Genomic DNA, 23,887 nt, shown 5'->3' with positions numbered 1-23,887 from the left:
GCACCATCAGACCAGCAGAACTCCAGGCTTTACCAACTTTTCCAGGGAAGCAAAGCAGCATTTGCCAATGACTGTGGTGTAAGTACTCCAACGATGGTTGATTTCAAGCTACCAGTGTGACCCCACTAAACGCAGAGTTGGGAAGAGTTGCATTGTACGGTATTTCCACCATACAGATACTATAGACCTCAATAATCCCAACATAATAAGCTGAGGTAATCAGGAGTACATTGGTTTTTGATATAAGTGTATACATAATTCAAATTTTTTTTGTTTTTTGAGACAGGGTCTCACTCTGTCCCCCAGGCTGGAGTGCAGAGGTGTGATTACAGCTCACTGCAGCCTCTCACACCCCAGACCTTCACCCATGCCCCGGAGAACAGCAAAACAGGTCCTTGCTAAGTACATGGCCCTACCTGCTAGAACCAGGAAACTTCAAGACAACTTAAAATACCCTGTGTATTGGTCCATTCTCAGGCTGCTATCAAGAACTACCTGAGACCGGGTAATTTATGAAGAAAAGAGGTTTAATTGACTCACAGATCCACAGGCTTAACAGGAAGCATGGCTGGGAGACTCAGGAAATGTACAATCATGGAGGAAGGTGAAGGGGAAGCGAGCATGACTTACATGGGGGCAGGAGAGAGAGCGAGCCAAGGGGGAATGCCACACACTTCCAAACTATCAGATCTCACGAGGACTCACTATCATGAGATCAGCAAGGGGGAAATCCGTCCCCATGATCCAATCACCTCCCACCAGGCCCTTCCTCCTATTTGACATGAGATTTGGGCAGGGACACGAATCCAAACCCTATCACCCTGCCAGCAATGTTCTAATTTATATTTCCTTGGTGATTGATTTTGAACAAATGTGGCTATCAAAATGCCAACAAACCATCTGGATACTTGCGAAGTGCCTATTCAAATCTCTTGCCTATTTCTAATATATTGTTATCTTTTTCTTACTGATTTGTAGTTATTTGTACATTCTGGAGGAGTCTTGTTGGAAGTGTGGATTACCAGCTTCTTCCACTTCATGGTTTGCCTTTTCACTCTCTCAACAGAAACTTAAGAGTTCTTAGTGCAACAAAATCCAGTTTATCAACATTTTATTCTTGGAGCTAGTGCTTCCTTAAAATCTTTGCCTATTCCAGGGGCAGGAAGATTGTCTGTTTTCTTGTAGAAGCTGCATTATTTTGCTTTCCATATTGAGGACTGTGATCCATTGGGAATTGACATTTGTATATGTTGTGAGAGGTCAAGCTTCATTTATTTTCATATGAAGATCTTGTTTTTGTTTTTGTTTTGAGACAGGGTAACTCTGTCACCCAGGCTGGAGTGCAGTGGTACAGTCTCGGCTCACTGCAACTTCTGCCTCTCAGGCTCAAGTGATTCTCCCACTTCAGCCTCCCAAGTAGCTGGGACCACAGGCATGTGCCACCATGCCTAGCTAATTTTTGTATTTTTTGCAGACAGGGTTTCACTAGGTTGTCCAGGCTTGTCTCAAACTCCTGAGCTCAAGCAATCTGCCCACCTCAGCATCCCAAAATGCTGGGATTTCAGATGTGAGCCACCAGGCCCTGGCCCCCAAATTATTCTTCTTAACATAGTTAAAAGTCTTTTTTTGCCTTGATGGTTTATCAATCCGACTTGATTAACAGATGACTCATTAGGATTTTCTAGTTTACTATTGTTTAGTTTCTGTGTTCTTGCTAAGTAATATTTATCTTTTTTCACCTTTAAAGGGAGAATAGGAAGAGACAGTATAAAGTGGAGGCGATGGGCTGGGTGCAGTGCCTCATGCCTATAAATCCCTGCACTTTGGGAGGCCAAGGCAGGTGGATCACCTGAGGTCAGGAGTTCCAGACCAGCCTGGTCAACATGATAAAACCCTGTCTCTACTAAAAATATAAAAATTAGCCAGGTGTACTGGCGTGCATTTGTAATCCCAGCTACTCAGGAGGCTGAGGCAGAAGAATCGCTTGAACCTAGGAGGTGGAGGTTTCAGTGAGTGGAGATTGTGCCACTGCACTCCAGCCTGGGCGACAGAGCTAGACTCCATCTCAAAAAAAAAAAAAAAAAAAAAAGTGGAGGCGATGATGGAACAAATGGGAACAGTTCTCACCCTAAGCCAGGGAGTCTGGACTACACACCTCCACTACAATGCACCTTGCCTGGCCGCACCGATGCTCCAGGGCAACCCCCTAGTGAGCCCACCACAGGGCTCTGATCCTGAACCCAAACTGGATAGGAAAGGTTGACTCAAAGCTGCTCAGTCCGGTAATTTGGGAAAGCCAAAAGGTGAAATGATCCATTGCTGTAGAATCAATCACAATATTCCTGAAGTCAATTCAGGGAGATCTCAGGAACAAAGCTGTTATTTTCCAAAACGACTTTGAGGTGATTTGATTTCTTCTTGCTCTTTTCACCACTGGATCGTGTTCCAATCCAGGCCACACTGAGGAAGTGGACTTCCTAACCTAACAGAGGCTTTCCTACTGTACCATCCTACTCTTTCTTGTGCAATTTCCAGGCCCTTAATCTTAGTGACAGTTAGTTATTAGCTCTGGTTATCACGAGTTTGTGTGCAGGCACTGTGCTGAGCACTTCACCAGGAATTTACTCATCGTATACCCTCCCAGCTTCTCCTTCTGAGCCCTTCTTTCTTTCTGAGGTCATACTGCAGATGCTTTTTGGTCCTCATTCTGACCAACCATCCTTTCACTTTACAGCCTCTGCTTTTTCAGCCTCCTGAGTAAGTACTTCAGGCTGACAGAAGGAACTTCCATCTTTGCTATTGTGTCTTCTACTGTTTCCTTTAATTCCCTTCTCCAGTCATCTGACTAAAAAACTACTCTAAAATAGTTTTACTGCTTCAGTTTGCGGTGTGTTGAGCACTTTGACCACCTGCTGCCACTGCGCACACGTGCGTGCACACACACACACACACACACACACACATCCTTTATCCGTGGGAGATATGTTCCAAGACCTCCAGTGGATGCCTGAAACCACAGAAAATTCCAAACCCCACATAAGCAATGTTTTCTCCTATACATATGTACCTATGATGAAGTTTAATTTATAAATTAGGCACAGTAAGAAATGAACAACTAGAACTAGTAATAAAATAGAACAATTACAGTGTAGTAAAGATTATGTGAGTGTGGTCTCTCTCCCTTAAAATATCTTATTGTACTGTACTGTACTCACCTATTTTCAGACCACGGCTGACCGTGGGTAACAAACTGTGAAAATCAAAATCACGAATTAAGTGGGGGCACTTCTGTAGTCTTTGAGATTACCTTAAAACCATAGTAACATTTTGCATTGCTGGGGCACCACTTCAATTTTATACCGGTCTATCCATTATTCATAACATAGATTAAGCAGTTCAGCAGGGAAAACTAATCTAAAATCTTTTTTTCTTTTTTTGAGATGGAGTCTCACTCTGTCACCCAGGCTGGAGTGCAGTGGTGTGATCTCGGCTCACTGCAAGCTCCGCCTCCTGGATTCACGCCATTCTCCTGCCTCAGCCTCCCAAGTAGCTGGGACTACAGGCACCCGTCATGATGTCCGGCTAATTTTTTGTATTTTTAGTAGAGACGGGGTTTCACTGTGTTAGCCAGGATGATCTCAATCTCCTGACCTCGTGATACGCCCACCTCGGCCTCCCAAAGTGCTGGGGATTACAGGCATGAGCCACCACGCCCGGCCTAAATTCTTAAGGAATAGTCATTGCTTTAAATTAAATTAAATGCCATCAGACTAAAAATATGTACTGATAATACTTTGAATACACTTGAATAAACAGAAGACAGATTTTGAAAATGAGTTTTCTTCAAATGACCTTTCACTCTGTGAGTGCTCTGCATACCCAGAAGCCCCTCCATAGAGGAAACCCCATCGACAGCCTCAGAGGCCCATAAATCCACAAATGCCTCAAAAAAAAATACCAAGGAATACAATTTATCTTCAACATCCTTATATGTATTCACATGAAAAATCTCTTAATTTAGCCTTAAAAAGTAAACTCTATCTCTGTGTGAACTCCTATAGTTGATCTTATGCAGGCACAAAGGAAAGTTCTGACCCAGGCCCTAAAACGCCCTGAGACCCCTGGTCAGACTCCTCAGACACAGCATGGCGTGGCTGTTCTTTCCTGATGAAAGCACCCTTAAAATGTTAGCATTACATACATGTCCTAAGTTTTCCAGGGTAATGCATTTTTAAAATTATCTAAGAAAGAATGGACAAGAGTGACAGTGAACTTCTCGTTTTAGAATGTTCTTTACTCTGACAGTTGTTGGACAAATATAAGGCATGTTCACAAGTATCTGAAGTTATGTACAAAACACACTCATTCGATGGATGTTCCTCTTCTCCTTTTGTACTTGCTGCTGCAAACTGATCCTTATGCATGTTAACACCCATAGCACTCAATTCTTAAGGATATGCAGACAATGTTTTGGGGACCACCGTGGAGAATCTGTTTCAAACTAAGGCATGAGCTTCTAAGAACTAAGTCACTAAGACATCAGAACTCACGGTGAACAAAGGCAGAGGAAGGTGACCAAATCAGCTCATAAACTCATGACTCTAAGTTTCCAGTGGAACAAAGAACACATTGAAAAACATTTTTTGATCCTTCATGTTGGAGAGAAATGGAATGTGACCAGAATTCATGGTTCTATATTTACCACTGTCTAAAAGTCACAAAACAATATCTAATTTTGTCATGGTTTCTAATGCAGTTACAGTTTTGTTCTTAGGCCACAGTACAAGACTGCATGCATACTTTACACAAATATCAAACACAGAACGACTGTAACACAGATACCTCAGGGTTGTCTAAAGACACAGCTTCTCTTTTTGTGGTGGGGTAGGGAAGGAGAATGGTGGTGGCCATTTCCACACACAGCCTGTTGTGTGCTCAGCACAGCTGGATGCGGATCCCGAGCACTTGCTGACTGACTCACAGAAGAGGACAGAAGCTGCTGAGGAGGGCAGCGGAGTTCAAAGAGCAGGCTCCAACCAGGGGCTGGGATGATGGACACACAGCCTCGATTCCAAGGGGGAAAAAGTCTCAGTCAATACTAATTAAAAAGTGTTAATGATTTTTGAAAATCAGATTACATCTATAAAAGATGAAAAGCAAACACTTAAAACAATCTATTGGGGGAACATAAAATAATAAAAAATCAAATGCAGATGGGATTTCACAAAGAGGAGATTTGAATCTTTTGGTCTAAATCAGTCAATATTTTTACATTAACTATAAATTATTAAAATATAGTTTGCTTATGCCCATCCTTAAAATGCAGAATCTTTGAGGAAAAATATAGGCATATCAGGAATACAGACTCTTGTAAAAAATTTAAAAAGTCAGTATCATCTCTCTTGAGGAGCTACCACAACAGGTTTTTCAAACACAAAAGGGGAACAAACGTGGGGCGCTTGGCTATGTTAAGAATTCTTATCGCTAGAATACTGCTTCGAGACGCTCATAGTACTTTCTAAAAGAAGCCACCCACCTCAAAGAGCCCTGCGCAGACCCAGCGACCCATGAGTGTGGTAGCCGACATTTTATTAGCCACTGTTGGCCATCATCAAAGTATTCACTCAGAGTGGGGAAATTACTTAATATCAACGATATTAACGATTTCCATGTATTAGCTTTGTGACACACAATGCACAAGGGTCTTCAAATGTGTGTTTTTTACACCAGTGGCAGAAAATTGTCATTCTTCGGATTCAACACACCGGTGGATGACACTTCAGTGAAGCGTGACTACCTAGAGGAGCAGGAAGGCGGCTCCCGATTCTCACTGGGCCAGCCTCTTCCAGAAGGTGACTCTTCTGACAGGAGATCACGACCCTGGCAGGCCGGGCAAGCGCTCTGCCCTTTAAGCCACTGCTTAAAGCACTGAAAAGGAGAAAACAAAATCAGAAGATGCCTTCAGGACCATGAGGAAGCTTAGCTCCCCTGTGTTGCTGGGCTCCTTGGCAGGCGTGGCTCACTTGCCCTTGGTCTCTTGGGTCTGGAGCTGCCCAGTACTCAGGGACACCAATGCCCGCTCAGGCCAGAGTGTGGACAAAGCCCCAGCCGCAAACGATCCCACCTCAGGGTCAGATCCTGAGTGCTCTGGGCCTCCAACCGGGCCTCAGGGGGTGGCCTTGCCCTGATCCCTGGTTCCAGGCTCGGCTCTTCCACTTCAGCTGCGCCAAATTCCAGAGTCTGGCATTCTCGGCCCTATGACCCAATCACTCATTCTTAGCCCATCCCTTGGCCTGGCCTTGGCCCTTGGCTCTGGAACAGCCCTCCAGCCTGCACGCCACACTCCTGCTGCTGCTGCCCACACTGCAGAGGCTGTGGACAGTCAGCCAGCCCAGACATAAGACCCTGTACCCAAGGAGGCACACCACACCAGAGACTCGGCAAGTGGTCTCAATTCCTTTCAGTGAGCATGCTATATTTATCCCGTTCCAAGGGATTAGCGAATCCCCATGGCAGAGACCTGATCTGTTCTAACCCAGCAGCAGGGGTGCACACAAATGCTCACGGTACCTAGAACACCATGAGAGTTCACACACAGATCCCAGAATGGTACGAGCAGGACTGTCCCCGGGTCAGGCAGAAGGGACTCAGCTAGGTTTAGTTTTTCTCCTCTAAAATGTTAAACTGACTTCATATACTACACTAAGTAAAAAAAATGGTTTCACTGTTTCTCCATTTAGTCAAGTGTGTAAGAAATCACCTTTCAAGGAACTAATGCTGCTTTGAATCTCAGCACTAACAAGTGGCTGGAGCTGCTGCTCCCCTCTCCCCACAAGGGATGGAAAGGACGGTCTTCAGAGCTGCCCCTCCTGCAGAGCTGGTGTGAGGACAGGGAGGCATTGAACACTGACGTGGGAGGTTTGCAAAGAAAACGGTTTGAAAGCACAATAAATACTGATGACTAGAAAACAATTCCTTTCTTATTTTGAAAACATTTGAAGGTCCCAATGCATGCTGTAAGGATGGCCAAAAAGAGCTCTTACCCCTTTGTGATACTTGTGCCCACATCTGAGCACACGCACGTTTTTTGATTTGAACACCTCGTGGCATATTTCACAGGAACTTGCACCCAGTGCCTGTGGAAACAAACACACCTGAATAGTAAAGAATAACTACAGTTGTTTTTATGACACGAGTTCTTCCTTTAGGCGGCCTTCAAACATCTTCTGCCACAAAGGGTGGCAAATTATTCACAATTACAGCTAAACAGTCTGAGGAAACAACTTATTTTTTAGTAGCATTTCTTAAGAAAAAATATAAAAATACAAAAAGAAAAGTATACTTTTAAAGTTCTAATTTCCTCAGAGAAAAAACTGTTTTATGTGACCAGAAGATCCCCAGGTGAAGATTACCATGCCTAAAGTACAGTATGGGATAATCATATGGCATGGTGTGAATTAATCATTCATCTAATCATCTAACAGTTGAGGGTAGTAAATTCCAACACATCCACACAATGGGCTATTGTGTAGCCAAAAGGAAAATCAAGACGGAAGCCCATAATCCCTGACACAGAAAGCTGGCCCCAACAGCCTGCTGAATGAAAGCAGCTAACAAGACAGCATGTATCATATATAACTCACTTTTTAATAAAGGGGCTGCATGTATACATACATGCCTAGAAAAACAGTTAACAGTGGTTGCCTCAGGGTAAGGGAGATTTAATCTTTTTCTTTACTATTTTCTAGTTTCTATGAGCATGGATTACTTGTGCAAATCAAAACAAAACAAACGGATGGCTCAGCCGGCAAACATCCATGGGCAGGGTCAGTGTGGGGTGCTGGACGCAGAGATGAATGGAGGGCTCTGGCCTCAGCGGCTCACAGTCTGGTGAGCACAGACAGTGCTTTCGATGTGAGAGCAGACCCGAGTGTCGCCTGGGACTCCAGGCACAGTTCTCCCTGCAGCTCACAGCACTTACCCTAACCTGCATCATTAACTTCTACTCTAGCTCACTGCCTCTTAACTCTGAGCACCTTGAAGGCACAAAATGAGTCCCATCTGGGTATTTAGCAGCTGGCGGAAAACCTAGCTCAAACTCATGCTCTAAACACCCCTGCTGAGGGAGTGGGTGAATGCAGGCAGCCCTGGCAGTGGGATCAAGTTCAGGGAGTGGCACTGGAGGCATCATCACCCGAGCGCTGAGAAGACCTTGAACTGCTGTTCAGGGTTTTGCTGTCTCTCCCAAGGCATGACTCGGCCCAGGAGGAGATGGGGCAGATGCTGCAGAAGGAGGGTTCATGCCCCTCCACTGCTGCCCATGACTCGAGGGTCGGGGAAGAAGAGGAAGTGCCAGACCGGGGAAGAGCCAGTGAAGGCCTCTCCAATGCCCAGTGCAAAGCTCGGAGCCGGGTTTAGTTTGAAAAAAATATACACTTAACTTGACTGTTCTCTGTTTCCTAGAAAAGATGGGCACAGTATATTTCTAAGTAAAAGAAAAAGAGGACAACCACAATAAAAAAAAAAAAAAAATGGAAAACAACCAAAAAATTCAGCCCCTCAGAGAACATACAAAGTGTGACTAGCGTATTCAGTTTTGACTAATTCACATATACATGCATTCAAGAGTTTAGAAAAATATATACCAAAGTGGTAATACTGATTACAGGGTGGGTTTTTAAATGCCCTTTTTATTTGTATTTTCTATTGTATGTAATACTTTGTAATTTGAAAATTAATATTTTTAATTTTAACAAACTATGGTAATCAAATTAGGTCCCAGTTTGAATACATATTTTTCTTTCTCATACAATCTGGTGAAGTTTCAGTAAGTCAGCTTTTATATCTTCGTTACTACAAACATCCATCATGAAGCAAAAAGAGAACTCTCTTCTCCAGGCGATCACGGTCTATCTTGGGGTGGGTGTGGCCACACAACACACTGATGCATCTGTGCAATTCCAAAGCCATGGTTACACAGAAGAAAATTGTTCAAAAATGATTTCCCCAACTGTTCAAAATACCACATTGGATGTACAAAGTTCATGTACTTGACCATCTGCAGAAAAACAAGGGCAAGAGAGAGAAGGCTCAGATCCCCCACGATGGTCAGAGCCCTTGTCACTCATGTGCAGGGGCTTCTCTCCATGCTGGGCCCAAACATATCACAGCAGACACCATGACCTTGGCCATTCACCGATTGCTCTAACTGGACACATTCAAGTACACTGAAATTCAGTTTCTAATGCTGGGATAAAATAAATTAGGTCTAGAAATGAATGGGGCTAAATCATGGATTAAAAATTTTGTTTGCTTGTTTTTCATTAAAAAACAAAACTATATAGTTATACATACAGCCCTCACAGGGACATCTGCTTTCTGCCCCTTGGTTTTGGGTGATGGTGCAACAACCGCCGAGGGTGGGCCCTGGGAGGACCTGGTCACGGGGGAGGCAGAACTGGGCTCATAAGTCCTCTTGTCCTTTCCTGGGTTTGGCTGCAAAGATAACAGGGGTGGCGGGGAGGGGACAAGAGGGAAGCAACCAGTTATCCAACAACTTGACCATCTTCTGTCTTTAGTACATTGCTCTCTAGGTTTTGGTTTGAAGCTTTTTTTTTTTTTTTTTTTTTTAACAATTCTCATATTTTATAAATAAATAAGGATGAAGTGGAACATCTAGATAAAATACCTTTTTCTTTTTCTGTTCATCTAGAATGTGTTCTGTCACTCTTTGGACAATTTCATCAATACTCAATCCTGAGAGTGAGTTCTTGTTTTTGCTTCGCACTTTTTTAATAAAACCAGCAAGCTCGGTGCTGAAAGGGAGAGTGAGTGATAAATGACAACAGAAAGTTCTCTACTGCTAATAAATATTACATGCCAATATTAATCCAACAGCCCAACCCAAAGAAACAAAGACAAATGCACATAAAATTAATTTGAAGACCACTGGTAACAAAATAACTATCCAAAAAGCATAACTTTTTTTTTTTTTTTTGAGACAGTGTCTCACTCTGTCGCCCAGGCTGGAGGGCAGTGGTGCGATCCCTGCTCACTGCAACCTCTGCCTCTCGGGTTCAAGCGAGTTTGTAATTTTTTTTAAGAAGAGATGGGGTTTCACTATGTTGGTCAGGCTGGTCCCGAACTCCCGACGTCAGGTGATCCACCTGCCTCGTCCTGGCGTGACCCACCATGCCTGCTGGCTAATCATATTTTAACTGCCCCATTGTTTACAAATTTCAATTTTGAAGCCTGTAATTAACACTGTCTCAGAAACTGAAATAACAGGGCAGATGCCAAAGGTCATTCCTGAGCACAGAGTCCTTTGTTCCTAGCTGCACTTCAGAGACACCGCCTCTACCTCATCATCTTTCACAGCTGAGACAAGAGGCAACTCTGCCCCCCTCACACCAACCTGAACAGCAGAAACCAGAGGTGGAGGCAGAAACGCTACTGAAGAGCCTGCCATCATCCCAACTCTATTTACAGCTCTTGCTCACTCAGGTAAGGGCAGCTTTTTTCCACATTCACAAGGACCGCTTGTTAACATGTCCACATGCCCCATTCACTATGGAATTCCATCCAGTCTTCGACCTCACACTCTAACAAATCAGAGGCCTTATATAACAAGGTATAAGTTGCTGCTGCCTTCTTTGCTATATGTAATTTTGTCCCCCCAAATGATGCAAAATTATTGTTTTGCAGTTCATTTATTGATTCTATAACACTAGTTTTAGACAGTGCTATTGGTCTCATCAAAATCTTAGTAAATTGTCATGGGTTCTGATGAATGTTAATTACCCAGTAGTCAATGTTTTCAATTTACATATGCACATTAAAAAATTTATTTGAGGCTGGGTGTGGTGTCTCATGCCTGTAACCCTAGCACTTTGGGAGGCCAAGGCGGGTGAATCACTTGAGATAAGAAGTTCAAGACCAGCCTGGCCAACATGGTGAAAGCCCACCTGTACTAAAAATACAAAAATTAGCCAGGTTTAGTGGTGCATGCCTATAATCCCAGCTTCTCAGGAGGCTGAGGCAGAAGAATCGCTTGAACCCGGGAGGCAGAGGTTGCAGGGAGCCGAGACTGCACCATAGCACTCCAGCCTAGGCGACAGAGTGAGACTCTGTCTCGAAAAAAAAGAAAAGAAAAAAACCCATCAATTTATTTGAAAATACTTATCTCTGTATTTACAAAAAGAAAGAAATGTAGCAATTGCCTTTCTGAGCAAAACAATTATGCAACCCTTTTCATGTTAACACCTAACTGGCCATGATTTTATCTAATCAGGAAACCTCAGTTCAATAAAGTATTGAACACAGTCACAGACATTTTCTGTTCATACCTGTTGTAACATGGGAATACCACTGACAGGTGCTCAATAATACTATTGAACGGCTTTTTTGGAGACTGGCTTGAACGCGCAGCACGTCCTGGAGGAACAGGCTGCTTCCGATCAGCCACAGGGCTTTGTTCTGACAGAGCTGCCTGGCCAGCCCGTTTTAGCCCTGGCAGCTGAGTGGCTTCAGGCTGACCAGGGGGTGGCCCTGGCAACAGTGCAGAAGGAGTCTCCCCTGGGGAATCACCAGCAGAGAACACACTGGGATCCCTGTGAAGTGCTGCGTGGTTTCCAGTCACGTCGCTTGCAGAAGTCACAAGCCCTTGGTCATCGTGGCCTGAAGACTCAGGGAGTAACTCGGGATGAACCTGTGAGGAACACACCACACCATGGATCACTTAGGGCTTCCCTTGAAGTCAGAGGATGAAACGCCCAAGGGCAAAGGCCGATGAATAAATACAATAACGCAGCCCAGAGGCTCCGTGCACAGGAAACCTGAATACCATGAATTAAATATTTTCGTTTTAAAAGAATTCTTGATAATAACTTGTTAGTTATTAGAACAAGAGTAGGAGGGCTCAGACTTCTAAATAATTATCTCTATAAGTCACTATTTTCTCTGTAAGATGAGACCATTTTGCCTGCCTACTGGCCCTCCTTCAGCCTCTACCTGGTTACACTTCTCCCCTTCCGAGCTAAACCACGTAGCTGACAGATGGAACATCACGGCCACCACACTCCCCAGAGCTGTCTCCATCCCAGCGGACCGCCTCCTCTTCCCTGCCAGCTCTCCTGGCAGCTTTCAGGCCTCCGTCCACGCCTGTAGTGCTGACACTCCTCCCCATGCAGCTGCCTGAGGCCGAATCTTTTTAAAAGTTTGCAGTCTAGAATATTTTCCTGAGATCCAAATCTGCAAATCCACTTGGGTGATTCCAAGGCAACTCAAAGTCATTGTTTTGGAAACCAGCCTCAGGCAGCCTCCCCAGTCCTGCTCTTCCCCTAGTACTCCTGGACTGAAGCCCAAGACTCACCCTCAACTCCCACGTGGACACATGGGGCCTGGTCTCCTGAGCAGCATGGCGCCTGTAAATGTACCCCCAATCACCTCTCACATCTGTTCTCTTCCCCCCACCCCCACTGCCATGCCCCATCCAGGACAGGCTGATGGCAATAAACTGATAATCGAACAAATGGAAATCACTCAAGCCCCTCCCCAACATTCCCCCACATTAGTGGCAAGTTCATCTTCAAAAAGCATAGTAGCTTCCCGTAATCCTCAGATATACATTCTGAGACCCCCCCAGTGAATGCCTGAGGTCACAAAGAGTACCGAATCCTACGTATACTGTACATGAATTTCTTTTTCCTTCTTCACAATATCACAGGTAGATTTGTTCTGACCATAGATCTTAGCAACCTCAGGATACGATCTTTTCTCTTTCCTTATTGGGTTGAGAACTTTCAGCTTTTCACTTAAAGGAAGCACTATATTGCTTCTCTACAGCATATCTGAATGACCAGCATCATTACTCCCATGCTTTGGGGCCATTATGAAGTAAAATAGGGGTGACTTGAACACATGCACTGGGGTAACGCAAGAAGTTCATCTGGTCACCAAATCAGCTTCTAAGTGGCTCATGGGCAGGGAGCAGCAACAGCATGAAAACACTGGACAAAGGGAGGAGGCACGTCCCAGGTGTGACCATGTGAGAATCCAGATTTTATCACGCTACTCAAAACAGTGCGCAATTTAAAACTTATGAATTACGTATTTCTGGAATTTTCCATTGAGTATTTTCTAACTGCGGTTGACTGCGGATAACTGAAACCATGGAAAGCGAAGCCGTGAAGAAGGAGGGACTCCTGTTCTGCTGCTGTTCCCTTATTTGAGACCTATCCTGTCTGGTCTAATGAAGCTAGACGTGTCCAAACGGCTATAACACAGCTTACAGAAGAAGGTTCCCTTGGCTCTGCCCCTGCGTCATACTGGGCTTCTATTACAGCATGAAAGGAGTGTGTTCTCTGTCTCTCTAGGCTCCAGGAGCACTGTGTGTTCCATCTGGAACTCTGACCGTCCAAACACACCCCTCTCACTCCTTTGTCCGGTAAGTTCCTATTGCAGATCTCTGTCTCTGGGAGACTTCCAACTGGGAATCTCCCACTGACGCCACACCTCTAGATTAGGTTAGTGGCCCCTGATTCATGCTGCTCCAGCATTCTGCCATGAGAAACCTCATTCTGCTGCAGGTAACGATGGGTTTAAAGTCTGCCTTTCCCCAAGTCCATGTGTACTTTGAGGGCACAGCCCACATCAAGCTTTATCACCACTAATTACCGAATGAATGAATGAGGGAGAAATGAGATACAAATAGTTTTTAGGCACACTTATTACTCAAGCTCCTGGCACACTAAGAGTTCCCAGAATTTAGGATATGAAAATTCTTTTGAGTATTGATAAAATAACATAAGCTAGGATTACAAACTAATAGTAAAATATCCTATTGAGAGCCAACGTTTTCTCTATGCATATCTGTTACAAGAACTTGGAAAAACGATAAATGATAAGTGCCCTTCAGTGTAATTCTAACTAAAACTGCACATTCAATGGAGAGAAAAAACTGGATCTCAACAGAATATTTTACTCAGTTTAGGGTGGTCACACTTTTTCCACACTTAATTTTTTTTTTTTTTTTTTCAGATGAATTCACAGTAAGTTTGAATGTTTACTGTGCAAGGTACTGGCGAGAAAGAGACATTCAAGGCCAGGCTGAGATCTAATGCACGTGAGAGAAGGGACACAGTGGGAGGCCAAAAGAGGGCAGCCCCTGACGGGGTTTCAGGGGAAGGCAGGGTGCAGAGTGGGGACAGTGCTCCAGGCTAGGAACAGCCCAGGCAAAGGTCTGGCAGTAGTGGAAGGGTGCAAGTCAGGTGCTGGGAGAGAGTCTCCTCCATCTTTAGGAACCAGAAGATTTCACCGTCCTGCCACAACATTCTGAAACTTATAACTTTCAACTCTCACACACAGTCCTCCTTTAATTTTGTTTGTTTTTTTTTTTTTTTACCTAAGTTTTCTCTCAAGATCTAACTTTAAATTGCTATGGTCTGATCTCCTCTGGGCCTAATTCATTTCAATTTAGTATTTACTAAGCATCTATCTGTGTCCAAATCTAAGAAATATGGGTTTAGCCATGTTGCAAAGTCCACAAAATGCAATTAATGCTTTTCTTTACTGTGCTGTGTATATTAAAATAAAAAGACAAGATTATTCACTGTTATTCACAAGATTTGGCAAATCAAGTACTAGTAGTAAAATATGATGTGCCAGACCAACAAAGCCCTGTATGTCTCAGGCATAGCAGCTCTTATTCTGTATATGAGGAGGAAACCTCTTAATTTTTAGATTTTGGTCTTATGTCCCAAATATCTAGGAATAAGAGTATAATCTGAGGTGGTGATAGGGTCCTGCTTGAATCACAGGCACCTGCTACTCCTGGATTATTCATTCAAAGTCAGGAATACATATACAACACACACACATACACACACACACACACACACACACACACACACACACACAGAAAAGACAGAAGACAGGCCAAGGTACAAGAGAGTGACAGAAATGTAGCAATGGTGTATTCACCTCAGTCCAACCCTCATACAGATGTAGAAAGACTGATCTATTTTATGTAAGAATGTTATGAAGCTTAAAAGGTTAATCAGTGGCACCAATAATGAAACATTAAGGCAATTATTAACCAATCTCATCCTCACTCCCAGGAAACAACAACAAATAACTACTTTGGCCAGTTAACAAATGAATTATAGTTTAAAAAAAAAAAAAAAAGATGTGCTAGACTTACCGTGTTACAGGCAGGAAATGAAAGCTCAGAAATCTGCACTTTAGAAAGTTCACTGAGCCGAGAACCATTTTTAATTGCCTTAATTTGTTCTTCAAACTGAGACTGTGAGTAGAAAGTAAAGTGTGGGAAAACCACAATTGTCAATTAATACTTTGTTTCTTCCTACGCATTATAAATGAAACATAACTGTCTTGTAAGCAAATTCAAAATAAGACCTCACTAAACCGAATGCTCCAAAGCCTTTTCAAACATAACTCCTCTAATCTTACCAATCAAGGGAGAGGTCAAGCTGGTTAATTAAGAAAATACCACTACTTCCGGCTGGGCACGGTGGCTCATGCCTGTAATCCCAGCACTTTGGGAGGCCGAGGCGGGCAGATCACCTGAGGTCAGGAGATCGAGACCAGCCTGACCAACATGGAGAGACCCCCATCTCTACTAAAAAACAAAAACAAAAACAAAATTAGCCGGGCATGGTGGCACATGCCTGTAATCCCAGCTACTTGGGGGGCTGAGGCAGGAGAATCGCTTGAACCTGGGAAGCGGAGGTTGCAGTGAGCCAAGATTGCACCATTGCACTCCAGCCTGGGCAACAAGAGTGAAACTTCGTCTCAAAAAAAAAAAACCAAAAAAAAACACAACAAAACGATTAGATCCATGAAAAGCTCATAATACTTTCAACAAAAAAAATTATTGATAATAATAGATAAAAAAGAAATAGATTCAATATGACACCAGCCTCCCGAGAATTATAACTATCATAAAGATTTTGATGGGATTAAAAGATGTTTTTTACAACTTACCCTTGCTTTCTCAATTTCTTTTGTAACATTAGAAAGAAACAATTCCCATGAACATATATCAGACTCCATGTCAGGATATGCTGCAGGATCACTGAAAAAGTATAATATAAAACTGCTTTAGAAATTTTAAAAATTAAAAGCACTTACAGTCAAATAAACATCTAAACATGAGCGAGACATTTAACATGATCATATACACACAAAACCCCAACTATTTTTAAGGAATTGCTTATCTTGTAAACTTGCCACTAGAAACACTTTAGAAAATTTTAATTATTAATATAACAAAAACTCTAAAACCAAAGGGCAGAGAGAAAATAAGTCTCCTGAATTTTAAGTTATTTTCCCAAATTTGAAAGTTTGACCATTCTTCATTTGACATCTTTCTGTTTAATATTAAAGCCAGCGTCTGCATTTAAAGATTTTTTTAAAAGGTAGTCTGAAACATTCAAAGATTGCAATCAAACCCTAATCATTACCTGAATATAAAAATAAAGGATGAGTCTAAGATAAATTTATAATCTCAGCACCTCATGAATCTGGTCTATTGAAAGTGACAGATAAATTGACTACTCCTAATTGAGAAGATCAAAAACACTACCAATCTGTGGGTACAGTAAGACCTCATTATACATATTGAAGAAAAAACAGAGCATTCTTTTTACCCCTTTTCTATGTTTCTATACTTTGGTGGAGGAGGCAGAGTTAGCATGGCATCCTGAAGAAAGAATCTTTGTATACTCTACCGTTTATTGGAAGAGTTGATACTATTAGATGAAATGAGTCTGAGATTATCTTTGTTTCCCAGATGAGCCGCAATGCAGCCTATGGTGGGTGCTTAGTACAGGCGGTTGACTACCACTTGGTCTCAACCTCAGCTGTACTAGTCCTGTACTCTAAATCAGCATATTATTTTACTTTTAATCAGAAAAGTTTTCTCATTAAAAAAATTAAATCTTGAAAATGAAGAAGGGGCCGGGCATGGTGGCTCACACCTGTAATCCCAGCACTTTGGGAGGCCTAGGCAGGTGGATCACCAGGTCAGGAGTTAGAGACCAGCCTGGCCAACATGGTGAAACGCTGTCTCTACTAAAAATACAAAAATCAGCCTGGCATGGTGGTGGGCGCCTATAATCCCAGCTACTCGGGAGGCAGGAGAATCACTTGAACCCAGGAGGCAGAGGTTGCAGTGAGCCAAGATCACGCCACTGCACTCCAGCCTGTGCAACAGAGCAAGACTTCATCTCAAAAAAAGAAAGAAAGAAAGAAAGAAAGAAAAAGAACTATACACTGAAACTGTCCATGATTCACACAATTTCTGGTTCAATGCTGAGGGTTTGAAATTTGAATCAAAAGGCAAGCACCAGGAAGGATCAAACCCTGGGATTAAAAACACAAAATCTGTGTATAGAACATGATAAAAGGACTCAATGAAAAGTAATCCCACATAGAGAAGTGCTAAGTACTAGGGTGAAGAAGATCCTCTAGGAATCCCAGGCAAGCCTTATCTTAAAAACAAACAAGGCCGGCCAGCGCGGTGGCTCACTCCTGTGATCCCAGCACTTTGGGAGGCCAAGGTGGGTGGATCATGAGATCAGGAGATTGAGACCATCCTGGCTAATATGGTGAAACCCGTCTCTACTAAAAATACAAAAAATTAGCCAGGAGTAGTGGCGGGCACCTGCAGTCTCAGCTACTCGGGAGGCTGAGGCAGGAGAATGGCGTGAACTCAGGAGGCGGAGCTTGCAGTGAGCCGAGATCACGCCACTACACTCCAGCATGGGCGACAGAGCGAGACTCCGTCTCAAAAACAAACAAACAAGAACAAGGCCAGGCGCGGTGGCTCATGCCTGTAATCCCAGCACTTTGGGAGGCCAAGGCAGGTGGATCACGAGGTCAGGAGATAGAGACCATCCTGGCTAACATGGTGAAACCCCATATCTACTACAAATACAAAAAATTAGCTGGGCCTGATGGCACACAGCTGTAATCCCAGCTATTCGGGAGGCTGAGGCAAGAGAATCGCTTGAACCCAGGAGGCAGAGGTTGCAGTGAGCCAAGATCGGGCCATTGCACTCCAGCCTGGGTGACAGAGCGAGACTCCGTCTCAAAAAAACAAACAAAAACAGGCAGAGATTATGTGGAGAGTTGAAAAAAAATTAACATGTGTGTGAATATACTTTGTAAACATTCTCGTATGCTGTCATGCAGACTGTTAAATAATAGCTATTATGGAAAGCAACTTGGTAAAAAATTTTAAAAGCCTTGAAAATGTCATCTTCATTCCAAAATTTTACTGCATGGAAATGACTAATAATGTGCACAAAAATTTAACTATAAGGATGCTCACTGCACGGTGGCTTATATTAACACAAATTCACAAACAGCTCCACTGTCTCAGCACAGCAGTGTTTGGTAAATCATGACATGTTTCTATGCTCGATTACTAGCCAACTTTTCAAAATTAGGTTGGAGAAATGTAATTACCAATATGAAAATAAATTTCCTATATACTATTTAGTAAAAATAATTCACAAATTTTCATTTTTTCAAACACTTCATGAATTTATTCCAAAATACAAATGTTATATCTCCATTTAGAATTAGGAATGATTTTTATCATTTTTGTTTGTATGTCTTAACTTTTCTACAATTGAACACGTATCAATTATATAACTATTAAAAATAAAATGGTCCTAATACAAAATAATGTTTTTCTCAGATGGTCCTAGCTTTATCTTCTAAATGACGTGCTGAGAACACCCATGAAACTGCATTACCGGCTAATCAGCTCCAGCTTCTTCAGATAGGCTTCTGCTTGTGACTCCATGATCTGTAGCTTATACACTTCACTCTCCTTCCAGTTTTCAAGTACAGATACCTGCCAGTAGATTAGAGGACATATGAGTATTTTACAAATGACAGCCTGAAACTGTTTTAAAGGTTAAAACTTAAACATTTAAACCACTTTCCCATTTCTCCTTAAATGAAGCATGATGACAGAATCACCAGAACTTGATCACAGTTGAACATGAATTAGACTTTGAGATTTGAACACAGAACAAAATGACATTACAAATGCATACCTTCCATGATCCTTTTTGCAGATATGAATAACTGTACATGGCTTTCTGCTTAAGCTATATATAAACACAGAGCCAGGTTAACTGCATGTGTACACCAGTGTGCATTACCTATGGTCCTGCAGCAGAATAACCCTAAATAAAGGCTGCATCCTCTGCAATTTTAGAAAAGCCTCAGAGAAGCTGTTCTCAGCAAGGACATCAAAAGCCTTTGGGGTATGCTTTTAAGATTTTAGACTCTCTGTGGCTTCCCCACAAGCCAACTGGCCATTTTTGTGAGAATCACTGCAGGAAATGTAGAATGGCCTTGTGGTCCAAATGATTCATTAAATAGCCTTTTAATCCAGGTGTCTGTAAACTTGACAGGGCCCACCAGGCAAACCTGCTTACCAAACGGTGGTGTGAATTAAACAAGCTCAAGAATACCGATGCTGGTGTAGGACCCACAAAGTATTCATACTTTCGCTCTTTTTCCTTTCCTGTCCTTAGAAAAAGGTGCATAGTCAATTCTTAATTGAAAAGCCTAATGTTTGCAGACTGTATAAACTAAGCCTTTTCTTACTTTACCAGAATAATCACAGACACATATGCCAATAAATATCATTTGTTTCTCAGCTAGAGAAACATAGAGAATGATGTTTCGGGAACTAAATAAAATACAGCCAGATGTCATAATTTTGATTCTTGTCTCAGTAGTTTCTCAAACAGTGTACTGACATTGCTATATATTCTTCTAGGGGCGGGAGGAGCGTATTCTTAATACATGGATTATTTTCAAGTTCCTTTCCAAGTATTGGCAAATATGGTTGGCTACTTCATGGTACATCACTGGATTAAATATGATGAAAGCATTCAAAGTGTATAATATAGGAAATGACTGAATTACAATGGTAAATAAGGAAAGCAGGTTACCAAATTTGGTGTATACTATGAGTGCGTTTAAGTAACAACACAAGCATACCGGTAAAACATTACAAGGCTATAGGCAAGGAAAAAGAGTGGTCGTTTTAGGGAGGATGTATTATGGGTGACAGGATATCCTTTATGCACCACACTTTTCAGTAATGTCTGTTATGCCTCATATGTCATTAAAGAAACACAAAAACAAATGACAAATGCCATAGCGGTCAGTAAGTGTCATGGACTCACCTCTGCAGCCACAGCTCTCTGATGACTCTCTTCATAATCCTCTTTCCCTTTCTTTATACACTCTTCTATTTTCATTTTCTCATTTGTAAGTGTGCTGCTACAAATATTGAAGGAAAAAAAAATCTTCTTGAACAAAATTTCACAGTGAGATAACAAAGGTTTCAGGCTGGATGAGCTTTGAAACCGCACCACCATAGCCTCAGCTACATCTTCCAGAGCAGTTTCTCATCTCATATTTTACTACACAATACACAGACTCAAGTGTGCTCTTTGTGCTTTACAAGTGATCAAAGGCAGATATGAAATGGAAGTGCACATTAGGTGGGCATGCTGAGAATCAAAGTGAGGGCACTGTTCCAGTTCACCATTTTTATGAGGGCAGGTGGAGTACAATCTGGTGACATTAATAAACTGTATAGGCCGGGCACAGTGGCTTAGGCCTGTAATCCCAATACTTTGGGAGGCCGAGGCAGGCGGATCTCTTGGGCCCAGAAGTTCAAGACCAGCCTAGACAGCATGGCAAAACCCTATATCTACAAAAAATACAATGGTGGTGCATGCCTGTAGTCCCAGCTACTCGAGAGGCTCAGGCGAGAGAATTGCTTGAGCTGGGAGATGGAGTCTGCAGTGAGCCATGACTGCACTACTGCATTCCAGCCTGGGTGACAGAGCAAGACCCTATCTCAAAAAATAAATAAATAAAAATTTTAAAAAGTAAGCTTTATAAAACATTCCCTATCCTTTGAGCCAGAAATTCTGTTTTGACGCATATTACGAGGACAGAACCCGAAGGGAAAAAGAAATCTGTACAAAATTATTCAAAAAACAGGATGGGAATGTGCATATGAAACAATACTCAGTGAGAAAAGCAGAATGCAACTGCTTATCACTGAATGTACTGGTTACCAGTATGTGAAAACATATTATTTCCATTAGCAAGCAAGGGTTAAAAGGAAATTTTGCATAGATTCATAGTAAAAATTTAATGAACCTATAATTATAAAGCAATAACAGCAACAAACTACCAGCCTACAGTGGAGATGAATATTCCAAGTAACACAAAAGAAAAGTTTTTAAAACATGTTTTTAGTTTCAAGTTAATCCAAAAAAAGTTGACAACAATAAATTCAGTATTTTTATATTGACAATGGGAAATAAATGCAGAAATCTTGTAAAATAAAAATATTTAAATATTCAAACAATATATTTATAAATTAATTTTTTAAATGCAACAGAAATAAAGAAAACAGAAACATAATTATTTAAAAGAAATAGACAAGCAACAATATATTTCAAAGTCTACTGTGCTTGTACTCCTGGCATTAAAAGTATTAAAAGATATTAAAAATAAATTTAAGCTTAATTTGCCTGATTTCAAGGGACTGATCCAGATGTAATTCATGTTCCTTTTCCTTTCCATCATTTTTCTGGGTATATCTATAAAAGCATAATCACCAAATATTAATTAATTTTGAAAATTCTTTTAACAGGACCCCCACACAGTAAATTGTACCCATATCCTTAAAAACATTTCTTGATTTTTTAATATATATATTTTTACATCTTGTTTCATTTTTAGTATCTTCTAAATAGGAAAATAATTTGAGGTCATTTCCCTTTTGGGAAATTTTCCTTCCAGATCACCTTTTTCTTCACTCTTAAGTCATATGCTTACAGGTAAATCACCCTATCTCAGTCTAAGATGTGCAGTTCAAGATGGTTTCAACAGGAGACAGGGAACACAGGTACTGTGGCATCATCATCAGTGTAACCAGTGATTCTTATTCAAATGAGAAGATGTGGATTCTCATTCAAAATGAAAACAGCCTTCTACTCTTTAAAACAGAACTTAAAGTCAAAACAAGCATTCATGCACACACACGGGTGCGCACGCACACACACACACACTCTCTGATAATCCTTCAAAACAAGTGTGTGAATCTCCGATTCTTGAGCCATGCCCTGCACAAGGCGGGTTCTGCCTCTTGTTTCATGCTACCCTGAGATACCTTTGCAGTCATCTCTGTTTACTAAAGCCGCTTGTTTCTAATACAAGCCAGTTTAACTATTATTTTACTTCTTTTGTAAAACACTTCCTCCCTCCTCTAAATAGACAAATACTGGGTGACACTCTGACACTCTCATGGAAGCCCTGCCTTCTTTCATAGCCGTCTGTGGTTTGTGTCACTGTACCAATCATGAGCTCTATGTTCTAGTCATTTCTTAATGAATACTAAGTGTGATTGAGAGCACAGAAACATCCAAGAAATCATTTTTCATGTCCTTTGTGCATCTCTGAGAAAGAGATCCAAAAAGTTTAAAGATTTTACTTAAAAATCTAAATAGAAAAATTGAGCTTTAAAGCATTTATTCGGAAAATGTAAAAAGCAGGCCAGGTGCGGTGGCTCATGCCTGTAATCCCAGCACTTTGGGAGGCCAAGATGGGTGGATCATCTGAGGTCAGGAGTTCGAGACCAGCCTGGCCAACATGGTGAAACCCCATCTCTACTAAAAAAAAAAAAAGAAAAAAGAAAAATTAGTCAGTCGTGGTGGTAGGCACCTGTAATCCCAGTTACTCGGGAGGCTGAGACAGGAGAATTGCTTGAACATCAGAGGCAGAGGTTGCAGTGAGATGAGATTGCACCATTGCACTCCAGGCTGGGTGACAAAAGCAAAACTCGGTCTCAAAAAAAAAAAAAAAAACAACAAAAAACTTAGAGAGAAGCGTATGGCTTATCTTTAAATTGTGACAGGAAAGGTAAAGAAATCTATTAATAAAATGGAAAAAAGTCAACAATAAAAAGTTTATTCTCCAGCAGAAATTAACTTTTATGCTAGTACAGAAAAAAAATTTCTTATCATTAACAGCCTCTAGTTACCTTGTCTAGTTTGACAGTATATCTGAACTGAACAAAAAAAGTATGTTAAATATAAGTATTTCCACATTTTTTAGTAACAAAATGACCAAGACTGGTCATGCTCAAATATTAGAGGTAAAAAGCTTTATAGACATTATCATTTCCATAAGTGTGTTCTACTAGTGAAGCTACTTTGATCATCAAAATGACATGACACAGGGAGTGAAAATTCTGAGGCAGTGTTTTACTTTTCCTCATTGTTTGAGGACTGCCTAAATGTAATGCTAGCAAGACTCATAATGAAATTCATCTGATCATATGGCATGCGGCATGGAAAAACACAAAAGCCCTTGAAAGGTGAGTGTGTAGCGTGGCCCCCCAGTGAATCCAGCCTTCCATTATTCATGCCCTTGAATCTGGACCAAGCCTATGACTTGTTTTAAGGAATAAAAGGTAGCAGAGATGATACTGTGACAGTTCTGGGCCTGAACCTTCAGGAGGCCTAGTGGCTTCCACTTCTGCACCATCTGAAGTCCCTAGCCACCACGTAAGAAGTCTGGCTATCATAATAGAGATCACACGGAAAGACCACATAAATAAAAATCACAGAGAGGCTACACAGACAGAAAGTGAGGCCAAGCCACCCCAGCATCCCAGCTGAGGCCAGCCCCAGTCATCACCCAGCTAAATTCAGCCACACGAGGACTCCTGGCAAGACCAGCAGAAGAATGGCCCAGCTGAACTCAGCCCAGATTGCAGGACCATGAGCAAATACAATGGCTGCTAACCAAGACA

The 23,887-nt window shown here is 41.9% G+C and overlaps 1 protein-coding gene and 1 long non-coding RNA gene across 23 annotated transcripts in view; one reads left to right on the top strand and one right to left on the bottom strand.

The window, feature by feature from the left end:
* Nucleotides 1-23,887, bottom strand: part of TTC3 (tetratricopeptide repeat domain 3) — a 130,780-nt gene that overhangs the window by 1,492 nt on the left and 105,401 nt on the right. For 8 of the 21 annotated variants that reach the window (XM_054542501.2, XM_002830673.6, XM_054542496.2 and 5 more), the window contains 10 exons: nt 21,603-21,671; nt 20,235-20,331; nt 18,783-18,883; nt 16,003-16,093; nt 15,200-15,301; nt 11,346-11,707; nt 9,689-9,815; nt 9,355-9,495; nt 7,044-7,136; nt 5,798-5,928 (listed from right to left, as the gene is read on the bottom strand). In XM_054542501.2, the coding sequence (XP_054398476.2) occupies nt 5,798-5,928; nt 7,044-7,136; nt 9,355-9,495; nt 9,689-9,815; nt 11,346-11,707; nt 15,200-15,301; nt 16,003-16,093; nt 18,783-18,883; nt 20,235-20,331; nt 21,603-21,671 (1,314 nt within the window). Of the gene's footprint in view, nt 1-4,273; nt 5,929-6,760; nt 6,907-7,043; nt 7,137-9,354; nt 9,496-9,688; nt 9,816-11,345; nt 11,708-15,199; nt 15,302-16,002; nt 16,094-18,782; nt 18,884-20,234; nt 20,332-21,602; nt 21,672-23,887 lie in introns of those variants that run through there. The other 13 variants (XM_024239257.3, XM_009233956.3, XM_024239258.2 and 10 more) reach the window with 8 other exon arrangements.
* The window catches only part of LOC103888893 (uncharacterized), a 63,241-nt gene continuing 52,070 nt past the window's right edge, over nt 12,717-23,887 (top strand). Inside the window, exons 1-2 of one of the 2 annotated variants that reach the window (XR_008517315.2) lie at nt 12,717-13,444; nt 14,038-14,122. This is a non-coding gene — a long non-coding RNA (uncharacterized LOC103888893). The other variant, XR_008517316.2, reaches the window with a different exon arrangement.

The sequence above is a fragment of the Pongo abelii genome, chromosome 22 (genome assembly GCF_028885655.2).
Source record: "Pongo abelii isolate AG06213 chromosome 22, NHGRI_mPonAbe1-v2.0_pri, whole genome shotgun sequence".
Classification (NCBI taxonomy): Eukaryota; Metazoa; Chordata; class Mammalia; order Primates; family Hominidae; genus Pongo; species Pongo abelii.
This window is presented reverse-complemented; position numbering and strand designations above follow the sequence as displayed.